Here is a 25,466-nt window from a genome sequence, read left to right on the forward strand (position 1 = left end):
TGGGGGTTGCAAGTTCTCCCTGTGTCTCCATGGGTTTCCTCCGGGTGCTCCGGTTTCCTCCCACACTTCAAAGATGTGCAGGTTAGGTGGATTGGCCAAGATCAAGCGCAGGGTTATGGGGTTAGGGTGGGGGATCAGACCTAGATAAAGTCCTCTTTCAGATGGTCAGTGTGGACCTGATGGGCCGAATGGTCTATTCTGCACTGTAGGGATTCTATGATAAAGGAATTTCTTCAGCCAGAGAGTGGTGAATCTGTAGAACTCTTTGCCACGGTAGGTTGTGGAGGCCAGGTCACTGAGTGTCTTTCAGACAGAGATAGATAGGTTCTTGATTAATAAGGGGGTCAGGGGTTATGGGGAAAAGGCAGGAGAATGGGGATGAGAAAAATATCAGCCATGATGGAATGGCGGAGCAGACTCGATGGGCCAAGTGGCTTCATTCTGCTCCTATGTCTTAGAGTCTTATAAAGATATTTTATTATAGATAACAGACCAGAATAAGTTCTCAATTCATGTCATTAAAATGAAACATAGTTCAATTTTTGAGAACACAATTAAAATGTTTTAAGCAGATTGAAGTGTAATAAAATAAACTGACTGTTTGATAGTTGTGGTGTCTGGTTTAGCCCTTGGCTAAATACCTGTTGCTGGAAATATAGCCCCTGATTTTAACGCAAGCAGATGTGGGGAGTGGCAGATGTTAACACATCTGTTCCTTTCCCACTCTGGCATCCAGTCGTTGTCACAGTGACACCAAGCTGTCTGGGTCAGACCATCCCAGCTCCAGCGGAGAAACAGGAGGTTGCAGCTGAGCATTCACTATGTGCCAGCAGTCACCAGCACCTCGTCCAGACAGGACAAACAACCCTCCCCATCAGCTCCGTGCTGCCCTTTCAGAGTGAGCACCTTTTGGAACCTTGTTCTAAGAGTTGTCATGGAATGGTCTCATGTTGGGAACGCCACCACCTACAGGTTCCCCTCAAAGCCACTCACCATCCTGACTTGGAAATATATTGCTGTTCCTTCACTTGGTCAAAATCCTGGAACTTGGTTACTAACAGCACTGTGGATGTACCTACACCTCACGGGACTGCAGCATTTCAAGAAGGCAGCTCACCACCACCTACTCAAGGGCAATTATTGATGGGCAATAAATGCCGGCCTAGAGAGCGAGGCCCACACCCCATAAATGAATCAAAAAATACAACAGCTGGGTGATGTTGTCTACATGGACTTTAGAAAGGCCTTTGACAAGGTACCACATGGTAGGTTGTTGCATAAGGTTAACTCTCACAGGATCCAGGGTGAGGTAGCCAAATGGATACAAAATTGGCTTGATGACAGAAGCCAGAGGGTGGTTGTAGAGGGTTGTTTTTCAAACTGGAGACCTGTGACCAGCGGTGTGCCTCAGGGATCGGTGCTGGGTCCACTGTTATTTGTCATTTATATTAATGATTTGGATGAGAATTTAGGAGGCATGGTTAGTAAGTTTGCAGATGACACCAAGATTGGTGGCATAGTGGACAGTGAAGAAGGTTAACTTGGATTGCAATGGGATCTTGATTAATTGGGCCAGTGGGTTGACGAATGGCAGATGGAGTTTAATTTAGATAAATGTGAGGTGATGCATTTTGGTAGATTGAACCAGGGCAGGACTTATTCAGCTAATGGTAGGGCATTGGGGAGAGTGATAAAACAAAGAGATCTCGGGGAGGAGCATATTGCTGCCCGAACTGCCATCTCTGCCCTTGCACACTTAAGAATAAGAATCTTACTTTGCTTGTCCTCTTTTATCTTGGTTAGAGGAGGAGGGAGGAAGGGAAACACTAATGTTGTGTTTCAGGCTTAACTGCTCCTTGACACCAGTTCCTCCAAATGCTCAGTCATGGTGACTGAGCTGACTTCTCCCAGAATGCTCCTCTGCCGCCTCTGTTTCTATCAGTGTTCACTAACATTGTATTCTCTATTATTGTTTTTGTTACTGGGTTCACTATCATTGTGCCATCAGGCCGGCACAGTGGTTGGCACTGTTGCCTCACAATGCCAGGGTCCCGGGTTCAATTCTGGCCTTGGGTCACTGTCTGTGTGGAGTTTGCACATTCTCCCCGTGTCTGCGTGGGTTTTCTCCGGGTGCTCCGGTTTCCTCCCACAGTCCAAAGATGTGTGGGTTAGGTGGATTGACCATGCTAAATTGACCCTGGTGTCAGGGACATTTCCACTCCATCTGACGAAGGAGCAGCGCTCCAAAAGCTAATGGTATTTGCTACCAAATAAACCTGTTGGACTTTAACCTGGTGTTGTTAAAACTCTTACTGTGTTCACCCCAGTCCAACGCCGGCATCTCTACATCATAACCTTTTATGTGCCAGACAGTTATACCACACAGAATCACCAAGCAACATTTCATATCTCTGGCTGCAAGACGTTAAGGCTTCCCTCCCCCCACACACACACCCTCCCTTTTGATTCCTCATCATTCTGCTAATCTTCCTTATCTAGTAGTCAATATTGCTACTCTTGTGTCTCCCTTGAATGCATACCTCTCAGCAAGCCGCACTCCACCAAGGTATGAGAAACTCTTTATGGGTATGTTGTCGCGAGTGCAGAGCCCATGCAGCAGTCTGTGGCCCCTGAACAACTCCTTCACTATCCTGATGCAGTGTCCAATAACCAATCCTGCTGATCCCAATACCATTGATGGCCGTGCTTTTAGTTCCCTGAGCCTTAAACTCTGGAATATTCTTCATAAACCTCTCCACTTCTCTAACCCTCTCTCCATCTTTAACCGCACCTCCCATTTTAATCAAACATTTGGTCACCTGTTCTCTCATCTCTAACATAGCTCAGTGTCAATTCAAGTCTGTGGCTGTTCCTGGAAAGAAGCTCGTGATGTTCCATGTCAAATGTGCTATATAAATGCAGGTTTTTGTTGTATTCCTCTGGTGTGGTCGAGTTATTTGGGAATATCATGATGCTTCTTTGTGTCAAGATTGCAGCCTTGTGCCCTCACTATCACCGATTCCCAGTCTGGCTGTTGTGTGTTTGGAATGGGAACAATGGAGTACGTGTGCACAATGCAAAGTTGGGATTCTAAGTACTTTCTGTCCTTGCTTCAGCAAGAAGGCAGTTAATAAAAAAACACCAAAATACAGCAGATGCTGGAAATCTGAAATGAAAAGAAAATGCTGGAAATACTCAGCAGGTCAGACAGCGTCTGTGGAGAGTGAGAGATAGAGGGTGGAATTTTCTGCTCCGAGGGACTAAAGGCCACCGAGGGCGGATGAGAGAGGTGATGTGGAACCTGCCAACCATCATGACGAGTTTCTGCCCCAGATTATCCATCCACTTTTTAGCTCATTAAATATGCATGAATGTGACGTACGTCATATCTTGTGGCAGGTGGGCTGATATTGGTCTGCCCCCTGCCGTTACCTCATTGGCTGTTTGTTGGTGCCATATTTAACCTGCACTCATGCACACATTACTCTCTGCAGCTCCTGGCTGATCATGTTAACCAGTAGAATGGTCCCCAAGAGGACCAAGTACACTGCTCTGATGTTTAGCGACATCACACGGGTGTACTCCTCCAGGCAGTGGAGGGCTGGCGGGATATACTTTTCCCCTGTGATGGGAGTTGGGGGCCTCCAACTTCGCCACGCTGGCTTGGGAGCAGGTCGCCAAAGCGCTCAGCACCAACGCTCCTCAGGCGAGGACCACCATCCAGTGCAGGAAAAGGATGAATGACCTTATCCGCTCCACCAGGGTTAAATCAACCTTCTCCTCACTCTCAACTCACAAAGCCCATCAGGTGTTCACAGGATGATGGTCCACAGGGACACTACCAGCTCAAGAGGCATCATCTCAGAACCTCTCGCACACACTTTAACATCTTTATCTCTTCTCACATCCTGTACAGCTCCTCACCCCTTACAGAGGTCAGCTCAGCTCCCACAGAAGGCAGGCATCCTTATCACAGACTGTGGCATCCATCTTTCTCACAGTCCGTCTGTCTTTACATAGGAATAGATTGCCCGGAATCACAGGGAGAGACCCCAGACTGGAGGTGGAGTGACCGACCTCCGGCCACTCACTAGACTTGCAAAGCAGGGATGGAGCTGTCCAGCCAGGTCCCATTATGCACTGAGGGTGAGACTGGGTATCTCCCAAACCAGGGAGGACCCATTAGCAGCTTCGGGAAACTGCAAGTGCTTTGGAAAGTTAGTCACTGCGCAGCCATTGACTTTTCTGTCTTTGACAGGCACCAATGGAAAGAGGAAGAGAGCCACCCCCAGTCAATCCATCAGCCCCGTCCACCGAGGCTGCCTCCACCTGCGCTGTGGCTGTCAGGCAAGCAGCAAGCCATTGTGGTAGGGTAAGAAAGACCCAAGCACAAAGATAGCATTGAGTGTTCACTATCTGTATAGAATTGGTACAAATTTAAATAGAATTTATTGCTGTCAACTTCTGGACTGGTGTAAGTCTCCTCTTTCTGACGATAGGCTCCGTGGTCAGTCCAGTGTAACAGATGCCCCCCCCCTCCTCACAGATATGCCACTCTGTGCCTCAGTCTATGGTGACTTGCACCTACTATTCTCTGCTCCGCATCAGCATGAGTGATCCCTGTCAATAAGAACTTGGTGCTTGGGCAGGCATCTCAGAGACCTGCTTCAGGAGCTCATATCATGTTGCCTCATGAGTTTGGAAGCTGGAGGCTGCTTTATCTCCTGCTGCTTCTGCATTGTAAAGTGCTCCATGCGGATCTGAGAGGATTGAACAGTGACATTGAGTTTGTGCACCTTTCACTCGCCTCAATGTACTTTTCGTGAGCCTCGACTGTGGTCATTAATTCACCCTGAAGCTGAGGCTGACAGACCTGTTCAACTGAGGCATTTGGGATGATAAAGAGGGAACCAATGATGCTTCTCAAACCTATAGATGAGGGAGAGACAGTGTCATGGACGTCTTCACTAGACGAGGGATGTGGTAGCTCACATCTCATAGAAAGAAATCATAGAAATCATAGAAACCCTACAGTGCAGAAAGAGGCCATTCGGCCCATCGAGTCTGCACCGACCACAATCCCACCCAGGCCCTACCCCCATATCCCTACATATTTTATCCGCTAATCCCTCTAATCTATGCATCCCAGGACACTAAGGGGCAATTTTTAGCATGGCCAATCAACCTAACCCGCACATCTTTGGACACATCTGTCGCATTGTGCAGGAAGAGCTAACGTGTAAGAGCTTACACATGAACCCAACACTTGGAGCTCTTACGCGCCCCCCATCTGCCTGCAGTGTTATCTCATGTTCGTTCTAAAGTCCTGTAAGTATCCACTTTTCCACTTGAATGATGCAGAGGTAAGGACTTTGCTAACGCTGCGCTTTGCAATTCCTGCTAGCCGGTTAAAACTATGTGAGATTGGAGGTGTGTGTAAAGGCCCCAGATGCCAAGGCAAAGCTGTTCGGAAACTGGGATTTTCCAACTGCTCTCGCCCCAAAACCGGAAAATCCTGCCTGAGGTCATGTTCCATCCCTCACCCCCTACAATTCCCGGGGTGGGCGGAATGGGAAATTCCCCCTTGGGGTTTGACGGGAATCAGGCCACGCTGCTGAAGCTTTCACAGTCTCATGAAAGGTGAACTGAACTGCAGCCTCAAATCCATGACAGAGTTACAGATAGCTGCGTCCTGAGATTGATCTCAGGCTGTGAACTCACTATGATGAGGCCTGAGCTGTCTTGCATGACTGATTACCTGTGCAGAGATTAGACAGTGCAGGTTCTGATTAGAACTCAGATATCGAGACAAGAACTGCCATGTGATGACTGTCCTCCTTGAAGGGCCTTGCCAGACTGTAGGCATACTGCCACCACTGCTCTGGCAGCCTGACTGGCTTCATCCAGGAGAACGGGACATAATTGTGCATCTCGCTAAAGAGGGTGTCCATAACCTCTCGGATACACTTATGAGCAGATGCGAGAGAAATTCCGCAGAGGTCCCTGGTGGAGCCCTGGAATGATCCACTTGCTAAAACATTCAGAGTAGCAATCTCAGAGGCCCTGGCAATAAATGGCCTTCCACTTCCTGTGGTGTTAGCTCTTCCTGCACAATGTGACAGATGTGAGCTACCACATCCCTCGTCGAGTGAAGGCATCTATGACACTGTCTCTCCCACATCTATAGGTATGACAAGCATCATTGATTCCCTCTTTATCATCCCAAATGCCTCAGTTGAACAGGTCTGTCAGCCTCAGCTTCGGGGTGAATTAATGACCACTTAAAGGTTCCTTCCCACTGCTGAAAGGACCTTCCTGCTTAAAGAATCCCCCACTATCCCCCTGGCCTCTCGACCAATCCCTCCAGCCCTCCCTCACCCCAGCAAGTCCACTATTCATCTTCTTCTTTGGCCTCCATCGTTGGCGTCGGGTCCGGGATTGGCTGCAGTCTCATCAACAGCCACCCCTTACGGTGCAAATGCTGTGATTGAAGACTCACCGGCTCTTTGATTGGCCAGCAGCTCATGGAACCGGGTCACCCTGCCTCAGAGGACCAAACGCAATAACCTCAGGCAATGTAAAATAGTCATAGCTTCCAGGGTTGGCACAAGTTTAATCCCTGACTTCCAGCCATGGTGGATGGGACCACCACCTCCACATTATACTCTGGCCAATTATTTCATCTTTAAATTTACATTCATATGAGATGAGCATGGGGGTGGGGTGATGGCCGAGTGGTATTATCGCTAGAGTGTTAATCCAGAAACTCAGCTAATGCGAGCTGAATTCAGTGAATGTGAACCGGTGAGCTTGCGCAGGACCAGTCAGACGGAGTGAGATTTCAGCCAGAGTGAGGGTACCGGGAATTTGGAGCTGAGTGGGAATTCGGTGCTGAGGGAAAGAGGTGCTCATCTTTGGGAGGAGCGGAGAGGAGGACCTGTGAGGAAGAACCGAGGGCAAGTGAGAGGTAGAAGGAAATCGAACCATGCCGTCACAGACAGCAGGTAAGTGATTGGCTGGTGACGGGTAAGTAGTTTTTTCTTTTCATTTTTTCTCTTGGCATTGTCGTTGCTGTTGTTGTACACCACAATAGTGTTTCCGTGAAATTTCTGTGGTTTATAGTTGGTAAACGTCATATTCGGTAATAACAAGGAGCTGGAAAGAAGGGCCTGAGAGAATTGGAAATAATCTGAAAAAAAAAGCTTTCATAATTTTAATTTAAAGGGTAAGACATGACAGGAGAGATGCATGTGATAAGGGAATAGTGGTGATCATGGGTGATTTCTGCACATTGGGCAAATCAAATTAGCCACAATGCCGTAGAGGAAATCCTGGAGTGTGTATGGGCTGGTTTTATTGACCAATATGTGGAGGAACCAACTAGAGAGCAGGCCATCTTAGACTGGGTACTATGTAATGAGAAGGGAATCATTGCCAATCTAGCTGTACGAGACCCCTTGGGGATAAGCCACCATAACATGATAATAAAATTTATCAAGATGGAGAGTGAAGTAACCAAAGGAGAAAATGCTGGAAAATCTCAGCAGGTCTGGCAGCATCTGGCACACATTCAAGGAACACATGGGGGAACTGCAGCAACTGTTTGTTCCTGTCTGGCACAAAAACAAAATGGGAAATTGGGCCAATCCATGGCTTACAAATGAAATTAGAGATAGTATCCAATCCAAAGAAGAGGCATACAGATTGGCCAAGAAAAATAATGGGTCTGAGGATTGGGAGAAGTTTAGAATTCAGCAAAGAAGGACCAAGGGATTGATTAAGAAGGGGCAAATACAGTACAAAAGCATCAGCCTGTCTTGATGCTCTCTCCACTCACATTGTTTCGTTTCTTAAAGACTTGATTAGTTGTAAGTATTCGCATTCCAACCATTATTCATGTAAATTGAGTCTGTGTCTTTATAAGCTCTGTTTGTGAACAGAATTCCCACTCACCTGAAGAAGGGGCTAAGAGCTCCGAAAGCTTGTGTGGCTTTTGCTACCAAATAAACCTGTTGGACTTTAACCTGGTGTTGTTAAACTTCTTACAGCATCTGTAAGGACAGAAAGGAGCTGACGTTTCGAGTCCAGATGACCCTTTGTCAAAGTTTTGACAAAGGGTCATCTAGACTCGAAACGTCAGCTCTTTTCTCTCCTTACAGATGCTGCCAGACCTGCTGAGGTTTTCCAGCATTTTCTCTTTTGGTTTCAGATTCCAACATCCGCAGTAATTTGCTTTTATGGAGAGGGAAGTAATTGATTCGGAGACTAGGGTGCTGAATCTTAATAAAAGAAACTATGAGGATATGGGGTGTGAGTTGGCCTTGGTAGATTGGGGAGAGTTACTTAAAGGGATGACAGTGGATAGGCAATGGCAAACATTCAAGGAACACATGGGGGAACTGCAGCAACTGTTTGTTCCTGTCTGGCACAAAAACAAAATGGGAAAGAGGGCCAATCCATGGCTTACAAATGAAATTAGAGATAGTATCCAATCCAAAGAAGAGGCATACAGATTGGCCAAGAAAAATAATGGGCCTGAGGATTGGGAGAAGTTTAGAATTCAGCAAAGAAGGACCAAGGGATTGATTAAGAAGGGGCAAATACAGTACAAAAGTAAGTTTGTAGGGAACATAAAGACTGACACTAAGAGTTTCTATAGATATGTGAACAGAAAGAGTTTGGTGAAGACAAATGTAGGTCCCCTACAGATAGAAACGGGGGAATGTATAATAGGGGACAAAGAAATGGCCAAGCAACTGAATACATACTTTGGTTCTGTCTTCACAAAAGAGGGCACAAATCAGATGCCAGAAATGTTGGAGAATGCAAGATTTAGTGATAGGGAAGAACTGAGGGAGATTAATATTAGTAGAGAAATGATGCTGGAAAAATTGATAGGATTGAAGGTGGATAAATCCCCAAAGCCTGATAATATATATCCCAGAGTACCTAAGGAAGTGTCTCCAAAAATAATCGATGCATTGGTGGTCATCTTCCAGGATTCTATGGACTCTGGAACGGTACCTGCAGATTGGAGGCTAATGTCACTTCAATATTAAAAAAGGGAGGTAGAAAGAAAACAGGGAATTATGGACCAGTAAGCTAACATCAATAGTGGGGAAAATTCTCGAATCCATTATCAAGGACTTTATAGCAGAGCATTTAGAAAGCAGTGGCAGGATCAGACAGTCAGCATGGATTTATGAAGGGAAAATCATGCTTAATAAATCTGTTGGAATTCTTTGGAGATGTAACTAGCAGAGTTGACAAGGGGGACCCAGTCGATGTGGTATATTTGGACTTTTAGAAAGCGTTTGACAAAGTCCCCTATAAGAGATTATCGTGCAAGATTAAAGTGCATGGGATTGGGGGAAGTGTATTGAGATGGATAGAAAACTGGTTGGCAGAGAGGAAACAAAGAGTAGGAATTAATGGATCCTTTTCGAATTGGCAGGCAGTAACTAGTGGGGTGCCACAGGGATCGGTGCTGGGACCCCAGCTATTCACTATAAATATTAATGATTTGGATGAGGGAACAAAATGTAACATCTCAAAGTTTGCAGATGATACCAAGTTGGGTGGGAGGGTGAACTGTGATGAGGATGCAGAGATCCTTCAGAATGATCTGGGCAGGTTGGGTGAGTGGACAAATCAATGGCAGATGCAGTATAGTTTGGATAAATGTGAGGTAATTCACTTTGGAAGCAAAAACAAGAAGGCAGATTACTACCTGAATGGATGTAAATTGGGAGAGGGGAGTGTGCAGAGGGACCTGGGTGCCCTTGTGCACCAGTCACTGAAGGTAAGCATGCAGGTGCAGCAGGCAGAAAAGAAGGCAAATGGCATGTTGGCTTTCATTGTGAGAGATTTTGAGTACAGGAGCAGGGATGTGTTGTTGTGATTATACAGGGCCTTGGTGAGGCCACACCTAGAGTATTGTGTGCAGTTTTGGTCTCCTTTTCTGAGGAAGAATGTTCTTGCTCTCAAGGAATGCAGCGAAGGTTTACCAGGCTGATTCAGGGATGGCAGGACTGATGTATGAGGAAAGATTGACTAGGTTAGGATTGTTTTCGCTGGAGTTCAGACGAATGAGAGGGGGATCTCATAGAGACTTATAAAATTCTAACAGGACTAGACAGGATAGATGCTGGAAGGATGTTCCCAATGATGGGTGCGTCCAGAACCAGGGGTCACAATCTGAGGATTTGGGGTAGACCATTTAGGACGGAGATGAGGAGAAATTTCTCCACCCAAAGAGTGGTGAGCTGTGGAATTCATTACCACAGGAAATAGTTGATGCCAAAACATTGAATGTATTCAAGAGGCGCCGAGATATAGCACTTGGGGCGAATGGGATCAAAGGTTATGAGGTAAAAAACAGGATTAGACTACTGAGTTGGACAATTAGCCATGATCGTGATGAATGGCGGAGCAGGCTCAAAGGGCCAAATGCCTCCTCCTACTCCTATCTTCTGTTTCTATGTTCGAATCCTGCCCTGGCAGATGGTGGAATTTGAATTCAATACAAAAAATCTGGAATCAAAAGTCTACTGATGACCATTGTCGATTGTCGGAAAAACAATCTGGTTCACTAATGTCCTTTAGGGAAGGAAATCTGCCATCCTTACCTGGTCTGGTCTACATGTGACTCCAGAGCCACAGCAATGTGGTTGACTCTCACTGCCCTTGGGCAACTGGGATGGGCAATAAATGCTGGCAAACCAGCGACACCCATATCCAATGAATCAATAAAAATAAATGCCAAGTAACGTCACTTGCCAATTTACCTGTATAGGATTGGCCATAATGAATGGCTGTAACGCTTCCATCGATACAACCCAAGGTGAAATGGTTGTTCCAAAACTCTTCCCCAGGAATGGTCCCAGTGGAACATATTCCCATTTCTGAATATCTCGAGCTGCAAAACACCAAACAGGTGTCAGTGTGAAACCAGCTTGACAATGCTTACCTCAATGATAAATCCATCCAGAGTTAATCACAAACATCATCGCACACCAGGCCTTCTTCTGTTGGAGAAGTTAAGCTACAACATTGAAACCATTCCTCATAGTCTCCATTATCAGTTGACGAAGGAGTCTGATGGCTAAAATGGGAAAGCATTGGGCCAGTTTTTAAAGTTAAAGTTTATTTATTAGTGTCACAACTAGTCTTACATTAACACTGCAGTGAAGCTATTGTGAAAAATCCCCTAGTCGCTACACTCTGGCGTCTGTTTGGGTACTCTGAGGGAGAATTTAGCATGGCCAATACACCTAACCAGCACATCTTTTGGACTGTGGGAGGAAACCAGAGCACCCGGAGGAAACCCACGCAGGCACGGGCAGAACGTGTAGACTCCGCACAGACATTGACCCAAGCCAGGAATTGAACCCGGGTCCCTGGCGCTGTGAGGCATCAGTGCTAACCACTGTGCCACTGCCAGTTATATAAGGGGTAAAGGCAAAATACTGTGGATGCTGGAATCTGAAACAAAAACAGAAAATGCTGGAAAAACTCAACTGGTCTGGCAGCATCTGTGGAAGGAGAATAGAGCCAACGTTTGAAATGTTGGCCCAACTCTCTCTCCACAGATGCTGTCAGACCTGCTGAGATTTTCCAGCATTTTCTTTTCTGTTCTATATAAGGGATAATGTCTCCCAGAGATATATTGAATATGACAGAGACTGAAGAGTGGCCAGTATTGCACCCATTTATAGAAAGGGACAGATTTAATCCAGGTAATTATTCGGTCAATTATCTCAGCATCTGTCGCACAGAAACTTTAGTCTCTTGTGGAGGGTGAGATTTCCCCAGTTTAAAAAGGAAATAGTCAGAGAAAGTCAGAATCCATTTCAAAAAGGGAAAATCATACTTGACAAATCTGACAGGGTTATAGAATCATTGAGGAGATAACACACATGCCAGACGGGGGAAATACAGTGGATGTGTCTGTCCCTGCACTTTGACAAAGTATCACAAACGAGGTTACTCGAGAAGATTAAGGTGCATGGAATTGGGGGAGGTGATGGCCTAGTGGTATTATTGCTCCACTATTAATCCAGATACTCAGCTAGTATCCGGGGACCCAGCTTCAAATCCCACCACAACAGATGATGGCATAAAAAACTATCTGGAATTAAGAATCTACTGATGACCATGAAACCATTGTCGGAAAAACCCATCTGGTTCACTAATGTCCCTTTAGGGAAGGGCTAGGGGTTTGGATGGAGAGGAGTTTGTTAGGTGTGTCCAGGAGAGTTTCCTGACACAGTATGTGGATAAGCCTACTAGAGGAGAGGCTGTACTTGATCTGGTGCTGGCTAATGAACCTGGACAGGTGGAGGATCTCTCGGTGGGTGAGCATCTTGGGGATAGCGATCATAATTCTATCTCCTTCACGATAGCATTGGAAAGAGATAGGATCAGGCAGGCTAGGAAAGTGTTTCTCTGGAGTAAAGGGAAATACAGTGTCATCAGGGAGGAAATTAGACGGGTAAATTGGAAGGAGGCATTCTTGGGGAAAAGTACCGAAGGAAAGTGGAGGATTTTCAAGGAATGTTTGTCTGGAGCTCTGCATGACAACGTTCCGATGAGACAGGGGGGTGTTGGTAGGGTACGGGAACCGTGGTGCACGAAGGTTGTGATGAACCTGGTGAATAAGAAAAGAGAGGCGTACAGAAGGTTCAGAGAGCTAGGAGGTGTTAAGGATTTAGAGGAGTATACGGGATGTAGGAAGGAGCTTAAGAAGGAAATTAGGAGAGCGAGAAGGGGTCATGAGAAGGCCTTGGCGGGTAAGATTAAGGAGAATCCCAAGGCTTTCTACAAATATGTCAAGAGTAAAAGGATGAGATGTGAAGGCATAGGACCCTTAAAAGGTGAAGGGGGAAAAGTTTGTGCGGAACCGTTAGAAATGGCGGAGCTGCTTAATGAATACTTTACCTCGGTATTCACGGTGGAAAGGGATCTGGGTGGTTGTACTGCTGGTTTGCGGTGGACAGAAAGGATCGAGCATGTGGACATAAAGAAAGAGGATGTGTTGGAACTATTGAATGGCATCAAGGTTGGTAAGTCGCCGGGACCGGATGGGATGTACCCCAGGTTACTGTGGGAGGCGAGGGAGGAGATTGCGGAGCCTTTGGCGATGATCTTTGCATCGTCGATGGAGACGGGAGAGGTTCCGGAGGATTGGAGGATTGCAGATGTGGTCCCTATATTCAAGAAAGGGAACAGGGACAGCCCGGGAAATTACCGACCGGTGAGTCTAACCTCAGTGGTTGGTAAGTTGATGGAGAGGATCCTGAGAGACAGGATTTATGATCATCTAGAGAAGTTTAGTATGATCAAAAGTAGTCAGCACGGCTTTGTCAAGGGCAGGTCGTGCCTTACGAGCCTGGTTGAGTTCTTTGAAAATGTGACCAAACACATTGACGAAGGAAGAGCGGTGGATGTGGTCTATATGGACTTCAGCAAGGCGTTCGATAAGGTCCCCCATGCAAGACTTCTTGAGAAAGTGAGAGGGCATGGGATCCAAGGGGCTGTTGCCTTGTGGATCCAGAACTGGCTTGCCTGCAGAAGGCAGAGAGTGGCTGTGGAGGGGTCTTTCTCTGCATGGAGGTCAGTGACCAGTGGAGTGCCCCAGGGATCTGTTCTGGGACCCTTGCTGTTTGTCATTTTCATAAATGACCTGGATGAGGAAGTGGAGGGATGGGTTGGTAAGTTTGCTGACGACACCAAGGTAGGTGGTGTTGTGGATAGTTTGGAGGGATGTCAGAAGTTGCAGCGAGACATAGATAGAATGCAAGACTGGGCGGAGAAGTGGCAGATGGACTTCAACCCGGATAAGTGTGTGGTGATCCATTTTGGCAGATCCAATGGGATGAAGCAGCAGTATAATATGAAGGGTACCATTCTTAGCAGTGTAGAGGATCAGAAGGACCTTGGGGTCCGGGTCCATAGGACTCTTAAATCGGCCTCGCAGGTGGAGGATGCGGTCAAGAAGGCGTACGGCGTACTGGCCTTCATTAATCGAGGGATTGAGTTTAGGAGTCGGGAGATAATGCTGCAGCTTTATAGGACCCTGGTTAGACCCCACTTGGAGTACTGCGCGCAGTTCTGGTCACCTCATTACAGGAAAGATGTTGAAGCCATTGAAAGGGTGCAGAGGAGATTTACAAGGATGTTGCCTGGATTGGGGGCATGCCTTATGAGGATAGGTTGAGGGAGCTTGGTCTCTTCTCCCTGGAGAGACGAAGGATGAGAGGTGACCTGATAGAGGTTTACAAGATGTTGAGAGGTCTGGATAGGGTAGACTCTCAGAGGCTATTTCCAAGGGCTGAAATGGTTGCTACGAGAGGACACAGGTTTAAGGTGCTGGGGGGTAGGTACAGAGGAGATGTCAGGGGTAAGTTTTTCACTCCGAGGGTGGTGGGTGAGTGGAATCGGCTGACGTCGGTGGTGGTGGAGGCAAACTCGTTGGGGTCTTTTAAGAGACTTCTGGATGAGTACATGGGATTTAATGGGATTGAGGGCTATAGATAGGCCTAGAGGTGGGGATGTGATCGGCGCAACTTGTGGGCCGAAGGGCCTGTTTGTGCTGTGGCTTTCTATGTTCTATGTTCTATGAAATCTGCCGTCCTTACCCGGTCTGGCCTACATGTGACTCCAGAGCCACAGCAATGTGGTTGACTTTCAACTGCCCTTGGGCAACTGGGGATGGGCAATAAATGCTGGCCAACCAGCGATGCCCATGTCCCACGAATGAATAATAAAAAATAATTAGCAGGTGGATGAAGTTAGAAGGGAAAATACAGTCAGAATTAAGGCCAGGTTTCCAATGTTACTGGGAGAGGATAGTGGTGTCCCAGTCCCACAGGATTCAATTCCAGGGTCACCCCTGTTCTCAGTGCATGTTGGTGATTTGGAAATAGGACTTGGGGGACTGGTTTACAATCATACCAAATCAGGAGGACCAAAAGATCCAAAGGAAGATGCAAAGTGATATTAATGTGATGAGGAAATGGATTAAGATGGAGATGAAATTCACTGATATGGTAAGTATAACGTCATGGATCTTTTTTCAAAAAATGGAAGCAGTAATTATGTTCTGACAGCAGGAGTCAGGGAAATCCCTGGCACTCTCGACCTGCCTCGGGAGAAAGTGCCCAGGAAGGAGTGGTCCCCATTGCTGGGGGAGGGGAGCAGTGGCTGTGGGTGGGGGGGCAAGGGGTGGTGGGATTTGGAGTTGTATCAGCTGGCACAGGAAGAAGCTCAGAGGCCACCAAATGGGCTGCCTGGTGTGGAGGGGGGCTGTTTAAAAGGTCCTCCTTGGGACTTTGTCCCAGTTAAATTATAAACACAAAGGCCGAGCAGCCCTCACCCCTCCACATGCCCCATACATGCCAGCTCATGCCTCCATGCCAGACTGTGCCCCTATGTCAAGATATGGCAACTTCTATGCCCATTGACCCACAGTACACACTACAGAACCAATTAACCTTACAATGACAGTAAGGTGTGTAAAATAATTAAAGTCCCTTAATTTATTCATTACTTTTCATTATGTTAAAAGAAGTTATTTTACTACAAGACAATAAAAGTGTCAATTGTCCAGATCTTTAAAACATCAACCATTTAAATTTGTGTAAATACACACTGTGAAATCGATCGCAGAGATCAGAGAGCCAGAGCTGTCAATCAAACAATGTTTTCTCTGAGGTGCAGCTGTTTCAACACAAGTAATGGATTTCTGGGCTCTCAGCCAAGCATACAACAGGCTTTGCTGGGAGCTCGGTTTCCTCCAGGAATCTCACCTGTACCCCTGCTCACCTCCTCCTGTAATTGAAAATTAGGCTGGAGTGTTTGTGTAAAATGTTTTGCCCTATATGGACAGTGGCCAGTAAACATGACCGGTGGGGAAACAATTCACAAATACAATCTTACCACTCCAGTCATTCATAAGAACCATTCCAAAGATATGTTCATGAGCCTGGGATATATCAATCGTCTCTCCTAACTTGGTGCCGGGTCCAATGAAGAAAGCCTAGTTGGAGAGAAAAGGTAGGGTTGGAGTACATTTTCTTTCAGAGCACCGAGTTTCCTAAGTGGCACAGCTCCTGTAGATGCTGAATGAGAACCACAGCTGCTACTGGTTGGAGCACCGCAGGATTCACTAACTCTCCAACACCTGAGTTTTGAAATCTTGGCATTAGAATAAAAATTCTAAATGTGATGGCTTTTTCATGTTGTCCAGAGGAATTTGAACAATTATTGTGAAAGAACTCCCCTGGTCTGAAGCCACCATGGGATCTTTCTAAATCCACCAGGAGGGCAGACAGGGCCTTGGTTTATCGTTTCATTCAAAAGATGACACCTCTGACAGTGCAGCACACCCTCAGTGCTGTACTGGAGTGTCAGTTTGGATCAGGCATCTCTAGAGTCACATTAGCAACACTTAGGAGGCATCTAGATGGGTACGTGAATAGGGAGGGTCAAGAGGGAGGCGGGAGGAGGGATGGGGGCGGGGGAGAATGAGGGAGGGAGGGGTCAGGGTCAGAGTACCCTCCAGTCATTTTGAGATTGACCAATATTCAATGTCAGAACTTAGTCAAATCTTACTGCAAATAATTTACCCTGTTAACTTTTAAGATTCCTAATTGTAATCGCATTACTGTTTTGTGGGACTGGAGTCATGGCCACATCTTGCCTAGAGGAGCAAATCTGAACGTTAACCTTTCCCTGACCTTCATCCAGAGCTTAGGCACCATGTTACCAAATATAAGAACTGGCTGCTGCTCCTGAACACATCAACATCCTAGCGACAGAGACAGGGGTCAGGGAACGGCAAAGGGTTACTCTCCAAACTGTACTGGGAAATGTTCCAAACTATTCCCTGGCTGCTCTCTGGCAATATCTTTTAGAACTTTTGATTAAGCTCCTTCCTTCCTGACAGCAAAGGTCAGAGTGCATAGTGCTCAGCGCCTGACAGCAAAGGTCAGAGTGCACAGTGCTCAGTGCCTGACAGCAAAGGTCAGAGTGCATAGTGCTCATTGTCTGACAGCAAAGGTCAGAGTGCGTAGTGCTCAGTGCCTGACAGCAAAGGTCAGAGTGCGTAGTGCTCAGTGCCTGACAGCAAAGGTCAGAGTGCGTAGTGCTCAGTGCCTGACAGCAAAGGTCAGAGTGCGTAGTGCTCAGTGCCTGACAGCAAAGGTCAGAGTGTATGATGCGCACGTCACCCATTTGTGCCTGAAAATGACACCTGTTGTCAGACTGTGATTTGCAGAGAGCACCCCACCCCCTGCATTTCACTGGGGGGAGTTGGACAGCTGTTTACAGATCTGCAGCACAATCGCATTGGGCCGACCTTCAGCATGTCAGGAGGAGCCGCCATTTCCCTGCCCTTTGTAAAAGGGACAAGCATTGGTTGAATTTTGCCCTCACTTTGACTTGAATTCCTCCAGCCTCAGACACACCATCACCAGATTCCCAAAATATTGGCCATTTTGTAATGAGCAGAAGGCGTGTGGGAACACCATCCCCCTGGATCAGCTCCAAGCCGCTCACCATCCTGACTTGGAAATATATCGCCGTTCCTTCAATGTGGCTGGGTCAAAATCCAGGAATTCCCTAACAACACTGTGCATGTACCTACACCACATGGACTGCAGCGGTTCAAAGCTCACCACTTCCTCCTCAAGGGCCGTAATCGATGGCTGCATATAGTGGCACCATTATTCCCAATTAGAATAGAGGTGATTGATTAATTCCCCTGTCAATCATACCTGGAGCTCACACTGCTGGAAATAATTGTTCGGCTTTCATTGGTAATATGTGACTATCCTCTACTCACTGTAATTTGCTGCAGGATCTGCACTGCTTTTATTATTAGGATAAGCTGTGATAGGTTCAGTTACGAGTTCCATTTGTTGTAGTTTGTAGAATCTCCTTTTAAATAGACTGTGCAGACTGCACTGTTTGAATGCAGTAGGACTTGGACAGGTTCGGGGAGTGGGCAAAGAAGTGGCAGATGGAATACAATGTGGAAAAGTGTGAGGTTATGCACTTTGGAAGGAGGAATGGAGGCATAGACTATTTTCTAAATGGGAAAATGCTTAGGAAATCAGAAACACAAAGGGACTTGGCAGTCATTGTTCAAGATTCTCTTAAAGTTAACGTGCAGGTTCAGTCGGCAGTTAGGAAGGCAAATGCAATGTTAGCATTCATGTCGAGAGGGCTAGAATACAAGAGCAGGGATGTACTTCTGAGGCTGTATAAGGCTCTGGTCAGACACCATTTGGAGTATTGTGAGCAGTTTTGGGCCCTGTATCTAAGGAAGGATGTGCTGGCCGTGGAAAGGGTCCAGAGGAGGTTCACAAGAATGATCCCTGGAGTAAAGAGCTTGTCGTATGAGGAATGGTTGAGACTCTGCGTCTGTACTCGTTGGAGTTCAGAAGGATGAGGGGGGATCTTATTGAAACTTACAGGATACTGCGAGGCCTGGATAGAGTGGACGTGGAGAGGATGTTTCCACTAGTAGGAAAAACTAGAACCAGAGGACACAACCTCAGGCTAAAGGGGCAATCCTTTAAAACAGAAATGAGGAGGAATTTCTTCAGCCAGAGAGTGGTGAATCTGTGGAACTCATTGTCACAGAGGGCTGTGGAGGCCAGGTCATTGAGTGTCTTTAAGACAGAGATAGATAGGTTTTTGATTAATAAGGGGATCAGGGGTTATGGGGAAAAGGCAGGAGAATGGGGATGAGAAAAATATCAGCCATGATTGAATGGCGGAGCAGACTCGATGGGCCGAGTGATAGCAACATTCCAATGAGACAGGGAAGTTATGGTAGGTTACAGGAACCGTGGTGTACAAAGGCCGTAATGAATCTAGTCAAGAAGAAAAGAAAAGCTTACAAGAGGTTCAGAGAGCTAGGTAATGTTAGAGATCTAGAAGAGTATACGGCTAATAGGAAGAATCTTAAGGAAATTAGGAGAGCCAAGAGGGGTCATGAGAAGGCCTCGACAGGCAGGATTAAAGAAAACCCCAAGGCATTCTACAAGTATGTGAAGAGCACAAGGATAAGACGTGAAAGAATAGGACCTATCAAGTGTAACGGTGGGAAAGTTTGTATGGAACCGGAAGAAATGGCAGAGGTACTTAATGAATACTTTACTTCAGTATTCACTATGGAAAAGGATCTTGGTGGTTGTAGTGCACACTTGCAGCGGACTGAAAAGCTTGAGCATGTAGATATTAAGAAAGAGGATGTGTTGGAGCTTTTGAAAAGCATCAAGTTAGATAAGTCGCTGGGACCGGATGAGATGTACCCCAGGCTACTGTGGGAGGCGAGGGAGGAGATTGCTGAGCCTCTGGCGATCATCTTTGCATCATCAATGGAGACGGGAGAGGTTCCGGAGGAGTGGAGGATTGCGGATGTTGTTCCTTTATTCAAGAAAGGGAGTAGAGATAGCCCTGGAAATTATAGACCAGTGAGTCTAACCTCAGTAGTTGGTAAGTTGATGGAGAAGATCCTGAGAGGCAGGATTTATGAACATTTGGAGAGGTATAATATGATTAAGAATAGTCAGCATGGCTTTGTCAAAGGCAGATCATGCCTCACGAGCCTGATTGAATTTTTTGAGGATATGACTAAACACATTGATGAAGGAAGGGCAGTAGATGTAGTATATATGGACTTCAGCAAGGCATTTGATAAGGTGCCATATGGCATGCTTGCCTTGATAGGACGGGGCATAGAGTATAAAAGTTGGGGTCTGATGTTGCGGTTGTATAGAACGTTGGTTCGGCCGCATTTGGAATTCTGCGCCCAATTCTGGTCGCCACATTACCAGAAGGACGTGGAGGCTTTAGAGAGAGTGCAGAGGAGGTTTACCAGGATGTTGCCTGGTATGGAAGGGCTTAGTTATGAGGAGAGATTGGGTAAACTGGGGTTGTTCTCACTGGAAAGACAGAGGATGAGGGGTGACCTAATAGAGGTGTATAAAATTATGAAAGGCATAGATAGGGTGAACGCTGGGAAGCTTTTTCCCAGGTCGGTGGTGACGTTCACGAGGGGTCATAGGTTCAAGGTGAGGGGGGGGAGGTTTAACACGGATATCAGAAGGACATATTTTACGCAGAGGGTGGTGGGGGTCTGGAATGCGCTGCCGGGCAAGGTGGTGGAGGCGGACACACTGGGAACGTTTAAGACTTACCTGGATAGTCACATGAGCAGCCTGGGAATGGAGGGATACAAACGATTGGTCTAGTTGGACCAAGGAGCGGCACAGGCTTGGAGGGCCGAAGGGCCCGTTCCTGTGCTGTATTGTTCTTTGTTCTTTGTGCCCCATGCAAGGCTTATTGAGAAAGTGAGGGGGCATGGGATCCAAGGGGGTCCCATTGCTTTGTGGGTCCAGAACTGGCTTGCCCACAGAAGGCAAAGAGTGGTTATAGATGGGTCATATTCTGCATGGAGGTCGGTCACCAGTGGAGTGCCCCAGGGATCTGTTCTGGGATCCCTTACTCTTTGTGATTTTTATAAATGACCTGGGTGAGGAAGTGGAGGGATGGGTTGGTAAGTTTGCTGATGACACAAAGGTTGGAGGTGTTGTGGATAGTGTGGAGGGATGTCAGAAGTTGCAGCGGGACATTGATAGGATGCAAGACTGGGCGGAGAAGTGGCAGATGGAGTTCAACCCAGATAAGTGTGAGGTGGTTCATTTTGGCAGGTCAAATAGGATGGCAGAATATAATATTAATGGTAGGACTCTTGGCAGTGTGAAAGATCAGAAGGATCTTGGGGTCCGAGTTCATAGGACGCTCAAAGCAGCTCTGCAGGTTGAGGCTGTGGTTAAGAAGGCGTATGGTGTACTGGCCTTCATCAATCGAGGAATTGAGTTTAGGAGTCGTGAGATAATGTTGCAGCTGTATAAGACCCTGTCAGACCACACTTGGAGTACCGTGCTCAGTTCTGGTCGCCTCATTACAGGAAGGATGTGGAAGCCATAGAAAGGGTGCAGAGGAGATTTACAAGGATGTTGCCTGGGTTGAGGAGCATGCCTTATGAGGATAGATTGAGTGAGCTTGGCCTTTTCTCCTTGGAGAGAGACGGGGAATGAGGGGTGACCTGATAGAGGTGTATAAGATGTTGAGAGGTATTGATCGAGTGGACAGTCAGAGGCTTTTTCCTAGGGCTGAAATGGTTGCCACAAGAGGACACAGGTTTAAGGTGCTGGGGAGTAGGTACAGAGGAGATGTCAGGGATAGGTTTTTCACTCAGAGGGTGGTGGGTGCGTGGAATGGGCTGCCAGCAACGGTGGTGGAGGCGGATTCGACAGGGTCTTTTAAGAGACTTTTAGATAAGTACATGGAATTTAGTAAGATAGAGGGTTTTAGGTAAGCCTAGTAATCGCTAAGGTAGGGACATGTTCAGCACAACTTTGTGGGCTGAAGGGCCTGTATTGTGCTGTAGTTTTTCTATGTTCTATGAGTGGCCTAATTCTGCTCCTATGTCTTATAGTCTTATGATCTAATGGACTCTGGACTCTGTTTGGCTGTGTGCAGAGTAAATAGATTTTGCTTGCTGCAAAATAGACTTTGTTGTGAATCCTGGTGTAAGACCGGCCCCGCCTGCGGCTCATTGGTTGACATGCTGGTGTGGGCAGACATTAATCATTGCTGGCCTGGTGAGTGATACCATGTCGCAAGTTTGAATAAAATAAACATACCATTTCCAATTCAAAATCCAGCAGTTTGCAGGCTCCAAACACAGGCGGCTTCGCTGTAACGAGAATGTTTATATTCACCAGTTAAACATTACTATGGCAATCAAACACAATATATTCCATATCACAGAATCACAGTGCAGATGAGGCCATTCAGCCCAACAATCCCATACAGACCTTATCCCCGTAACCCCATGTATTTACCCTGTTAATCCCCCTGACACTAAGGGGCAATTTAGCATGGCCAGTCCATCTAACCCGCACATCTCTGGACTGCGGGAGGAAACCGGAGCACTTGGAGGAAACCCACACAGAGGTCGGAATTCTACCGGCACGCCCAGCCCGATTCTGGGAGCGGGCGAGGCTCGGAGAACGGGCATTCTCCATTATCCTCGAGCGGGATCGTGTGAACCTTGGGTGGACATGCTGGTAAAATTCCACCCAGAGAATGTGCAAACTCCACAGAGACAGTGACCTGAGGCTGGAATTGAACCCAGATCCCTGGCGTTGTGAGGCAACAGTGCTAACCACTGTGCCGCCCTTCATAGATTATGATCTTTGAATTTTCTAATAATAAATGGTGTAATAATTATTCAGGCATGTTGATGCAATTCCAGTCGTAAAATTTCAAAACAACACCACAGGCCAAGCTTCATACTTCAAATATTTTACTGTGTTCCAATTCAGCCAGGAGTGATGGAGCCTCGACATTCATCAGTGAGGCGTGTCTGGGCTGTGTTTCGCAGCATGGGATTGCCCCAGGGGAGAGCAGATGTGGCTTATCTGTGATTCACAGCACACCTCATTTTCTATCCAGAGCCAGTGCACGGGGTGGATAAAAAAAATTAAATGGATGGTACCTCCACGTTGAAATACCCTCTGAGCACGAACCCTCCAATCGCTGCGTGTATAATCAGACTGCGCAGTCTTATTCCAGCTCCGAGGGGCTGTGACTCGCGGTAAGAAATCAGGCCACAGATTGGGAGTCGGGGACTGAAATCCTCACGGGTCGGATTGAGGTGACAGCTCAAAATCCAGACCGGGAAAGATGTACGCAACCCCACACACAACCAGAAAGAGAAGCGATTTATTGGGGTCAAACTTGACTTTGTGAGAGAATGTCAAATGGGCATAACAAATTCTCAGTCCATTTTACACATTGCCTTGTTGTTATCAGCATGAACTTCAACTAAAATCCGACTTGGAAGAGGTATGAGATGGGTGCTGACTTGTATAAGTGGTTGCTGTGTACAGGCTCCCTCTGTGTACAGGCTCCCTCAGTGTACAGGCTCCGTCTGTGTACAGGCTCCGTCTGTGTACAGGCTCCATCTGTGTACAGGCTCCCTCTGTGTACAGGCTCCCTCTGTGTACAGGCTCCCTCTGTGTACAGGCTCCCTCTGTGTACAGGTTCCGTCTGTGTACAGGCTCCCTCTGTGTACAGGCTCCCTCAGTGTACAGGTTCCCTCTGTGTACAGGCTCCCTCTGTGTACAGGCTCCATCTGTGTACAGGCTCCCTCTGTGTACAGGCTCCCTCTGTGTACAGGCTCCCTCTGTGTACAGGCTCCCTCTGTGTACAGGCTCCGTCTGTGTACAGGCTCCCTCTGTGTACAGGCTCCCTCTGTGTACAGGCTCCCTCTGTGTACAGGCTCCCTCTGTGTACAGGCTCCCTCTGTGTACAGGCTCCCTCTGTGTACAGGCTCCCTCTGTGTACAGGCTCCCTCTGTGTACAGGTTCCGTCTGTGTACAGGCTCCCTCTGTCTACAGGCTCCGTCTGTGTACAGGCTCCCTCTGTGTACAGGCTCCGTCTATGAACAGGCTCCGTCTGTGTACAGGCTCTGTCTGTATACAGGCTCCCTCTGTGTACAGGCTCCGTCTGTGTACAGATTCCCTCTGTGTACAAGCTCCGTCTGTGTACAGGCTCCCTCTGTGTACCCCGTCTCCGAAAAATGCACTGAATCAAGTTCCACATTCTCTACAGTTCTGCCACGGAGTGGACAGTGCTGACAGCAGCAATGCCATTTTTCAGAGACCAATTTGATAAAAAGCTGCGGAATTCCTTGTTGATTCCCCTTCCATATGTTTTTTGTGGTTACACGAGCTAGCACGATACAAGGTCAGTTACTGTCTGTGGCTCAACCAGACTGTTTACAATCTTCGGGCTGGGTTTAATTAAAGCAGTTGGGGTCTTATCCACTGGCTGGAGAGCTGGTGGGATCCCCAAGGTGCCTCTTTTAGGGAGGGCCTGCTGAATTAAGTGCCACTTTGGCACTTCACTGGACACTGGTGAGTTTTCCAAAGGCCCAGGGCTGTCGCTGGATTTCAGGCCACAGGCGGATTGCGAGGTGGGGGTTGTGTCGGGTGGGTGAAGATCATCAGTGAGGGCAGGGGACTATCTCTCAGCAGCTCCCTCTCTTCCTCATGCAGGGTCTCTCAATCAGGCATTGAATGTATTTGAAGCCTGCAAAGCAGCCCCACACATGCTTGTCATATTCCCTGAACCCCACCTGCCCTGGGTAATCCCCATGGTAGCGGGATAAGGCCTTTAATTGGGCATTAATTGCCTACTTATGGATGCCAATTGGGTTGTGGAGGGAGGAAGGCAGCCATCCTCCAGCTGTACTCTGCTCTCCACAATCAATCTCACTACAGGGGAGGACACCGTACTTGGCGTTCTGTTTAATCCTGAGGTGAGCTTCCCAATTCCATATCTCTCTATCAGGTCCATCACCATGAGTGCCCATCTCTGCTCCTGACTCAGTTCATTGGCTACTGAAACTCTAACTCACTTGTTGCCTCTAATTATTCCAATGTTTTTCTGGCTGGCTTTCCGATCTTCCACCCTCCATACACCTGAGCGCATCTTAAAACTCTTGTTGTCTGCTTCCGAACTTCACAGTTTCATTCACCCATTACTTATGGGCGAGGTTCTCCAGCCATTCAAGCCAGTGGGATTCTCCTGTCCCACTGCACTAAATAGAGGTTTGGCTGAGTGCCAAATTCTCCATGCTCTCTGGCAGCAGGGCGCGGGGTATGAACGGTCGGAGATTTCCAGCCCCGATGTCTCCCGTCCAGCAACAACTCAATTTTAACATTCCCAGAATTGTTTTCAAATCCTGCGATAGCTTCATTCCTTTTCATCACTGCCACCTCCCCCAGGCCTATAACCTTTCAATATTTTTGCTCACTTCCAATTTTGGCCTCTTGAGCATCCCCGATTTTGATCTCTCCAATACTGACAGTTATGCTGTTAGTCGTCAAGGCCCTAAGCCCCGGACTTTCCCTCCGAAATCTTACTCTCACACTCGCTTGCTCTCTCACTCACTCTCTCGCTCACTCTCTTGCTCACCCACTCACTCTCTCACCCACTTTCTCACTCTCTCACTCACTCACTCTCTCGCTCATCCACTCTCTCACCCTCTCGTTCACCCACTCTTTCACCCACTCTCTCAATCTCTCGCTCACTCTCTTGCTCGCTCCCTCGCTCACTCCCTCGCTCACTCCCTCGCTCAATCTCTCGCTCACTCTATCGCTCACTCCCTCACTCACTCTCTCGCTTACTCTCTCGCTCACTCTCTTGCTCACTCTCTTGCTCACTCTCTCACCCACTTGCTCACTCTCTCGCTCGCCCACTCTCTCGCTCACTCTCTCGCTTGTCCACTCTCTCACTCACCCACTCGCTCACCCATTCTCTCTCTCTCGCTCACCCATTCTCTCTCTCTCTTGCTCACCCACTCTCTCACTCACTCA

The 25,466-nt window shown here is 47.3% G+C and overlaps 1 protein-coding gene across 1 annotated transcript in view; it reads right to left on the reverse strand.

The window, feature by feature from the left end:
* Positions 1 to 25,466, reverse strand: part of fah (fumarylacetoacetate hydrolase (fumarylacetoacetase)) — a 77,914-nt gene that overhangs the window by 23,122 nt on the left and 29,326 nt on the right. The window contains exons 7-9 of the mRNA XM_078241564.1: positions 21,723 to 21,775; positions 15,940 to 16,039; positions 10,788 to 10,918 (exon numbers count right to left, since the gene is read on the reverse strand). Of these exons, the coding sequence (XP_078097690.1) occupies positions 10,788 to 10,918; positions 15,940 to 16,039; positions 21,723 to 21,775 (284 nt within the window). The remainder of the gene's footprint in view (positions 1 to 10,787; positions 10,919 to 15,939; positions 16,040 to 21,722; positions 21,776 to 25,466) is intronic.

Source organism: Mustelus asterias, chromosome 24 (genome assembly GCF_964213995.1).
Source record: "Mustelus asterias chromosome 24, sMusAst1.hap1.1, whole genome shotgun sequence".
NCBI lineage: Eukaryota > Metazoa > Chordata > Chondrichthyes > Carcharhiniformes > Triakidae > Mustelus > Mustelus asterias.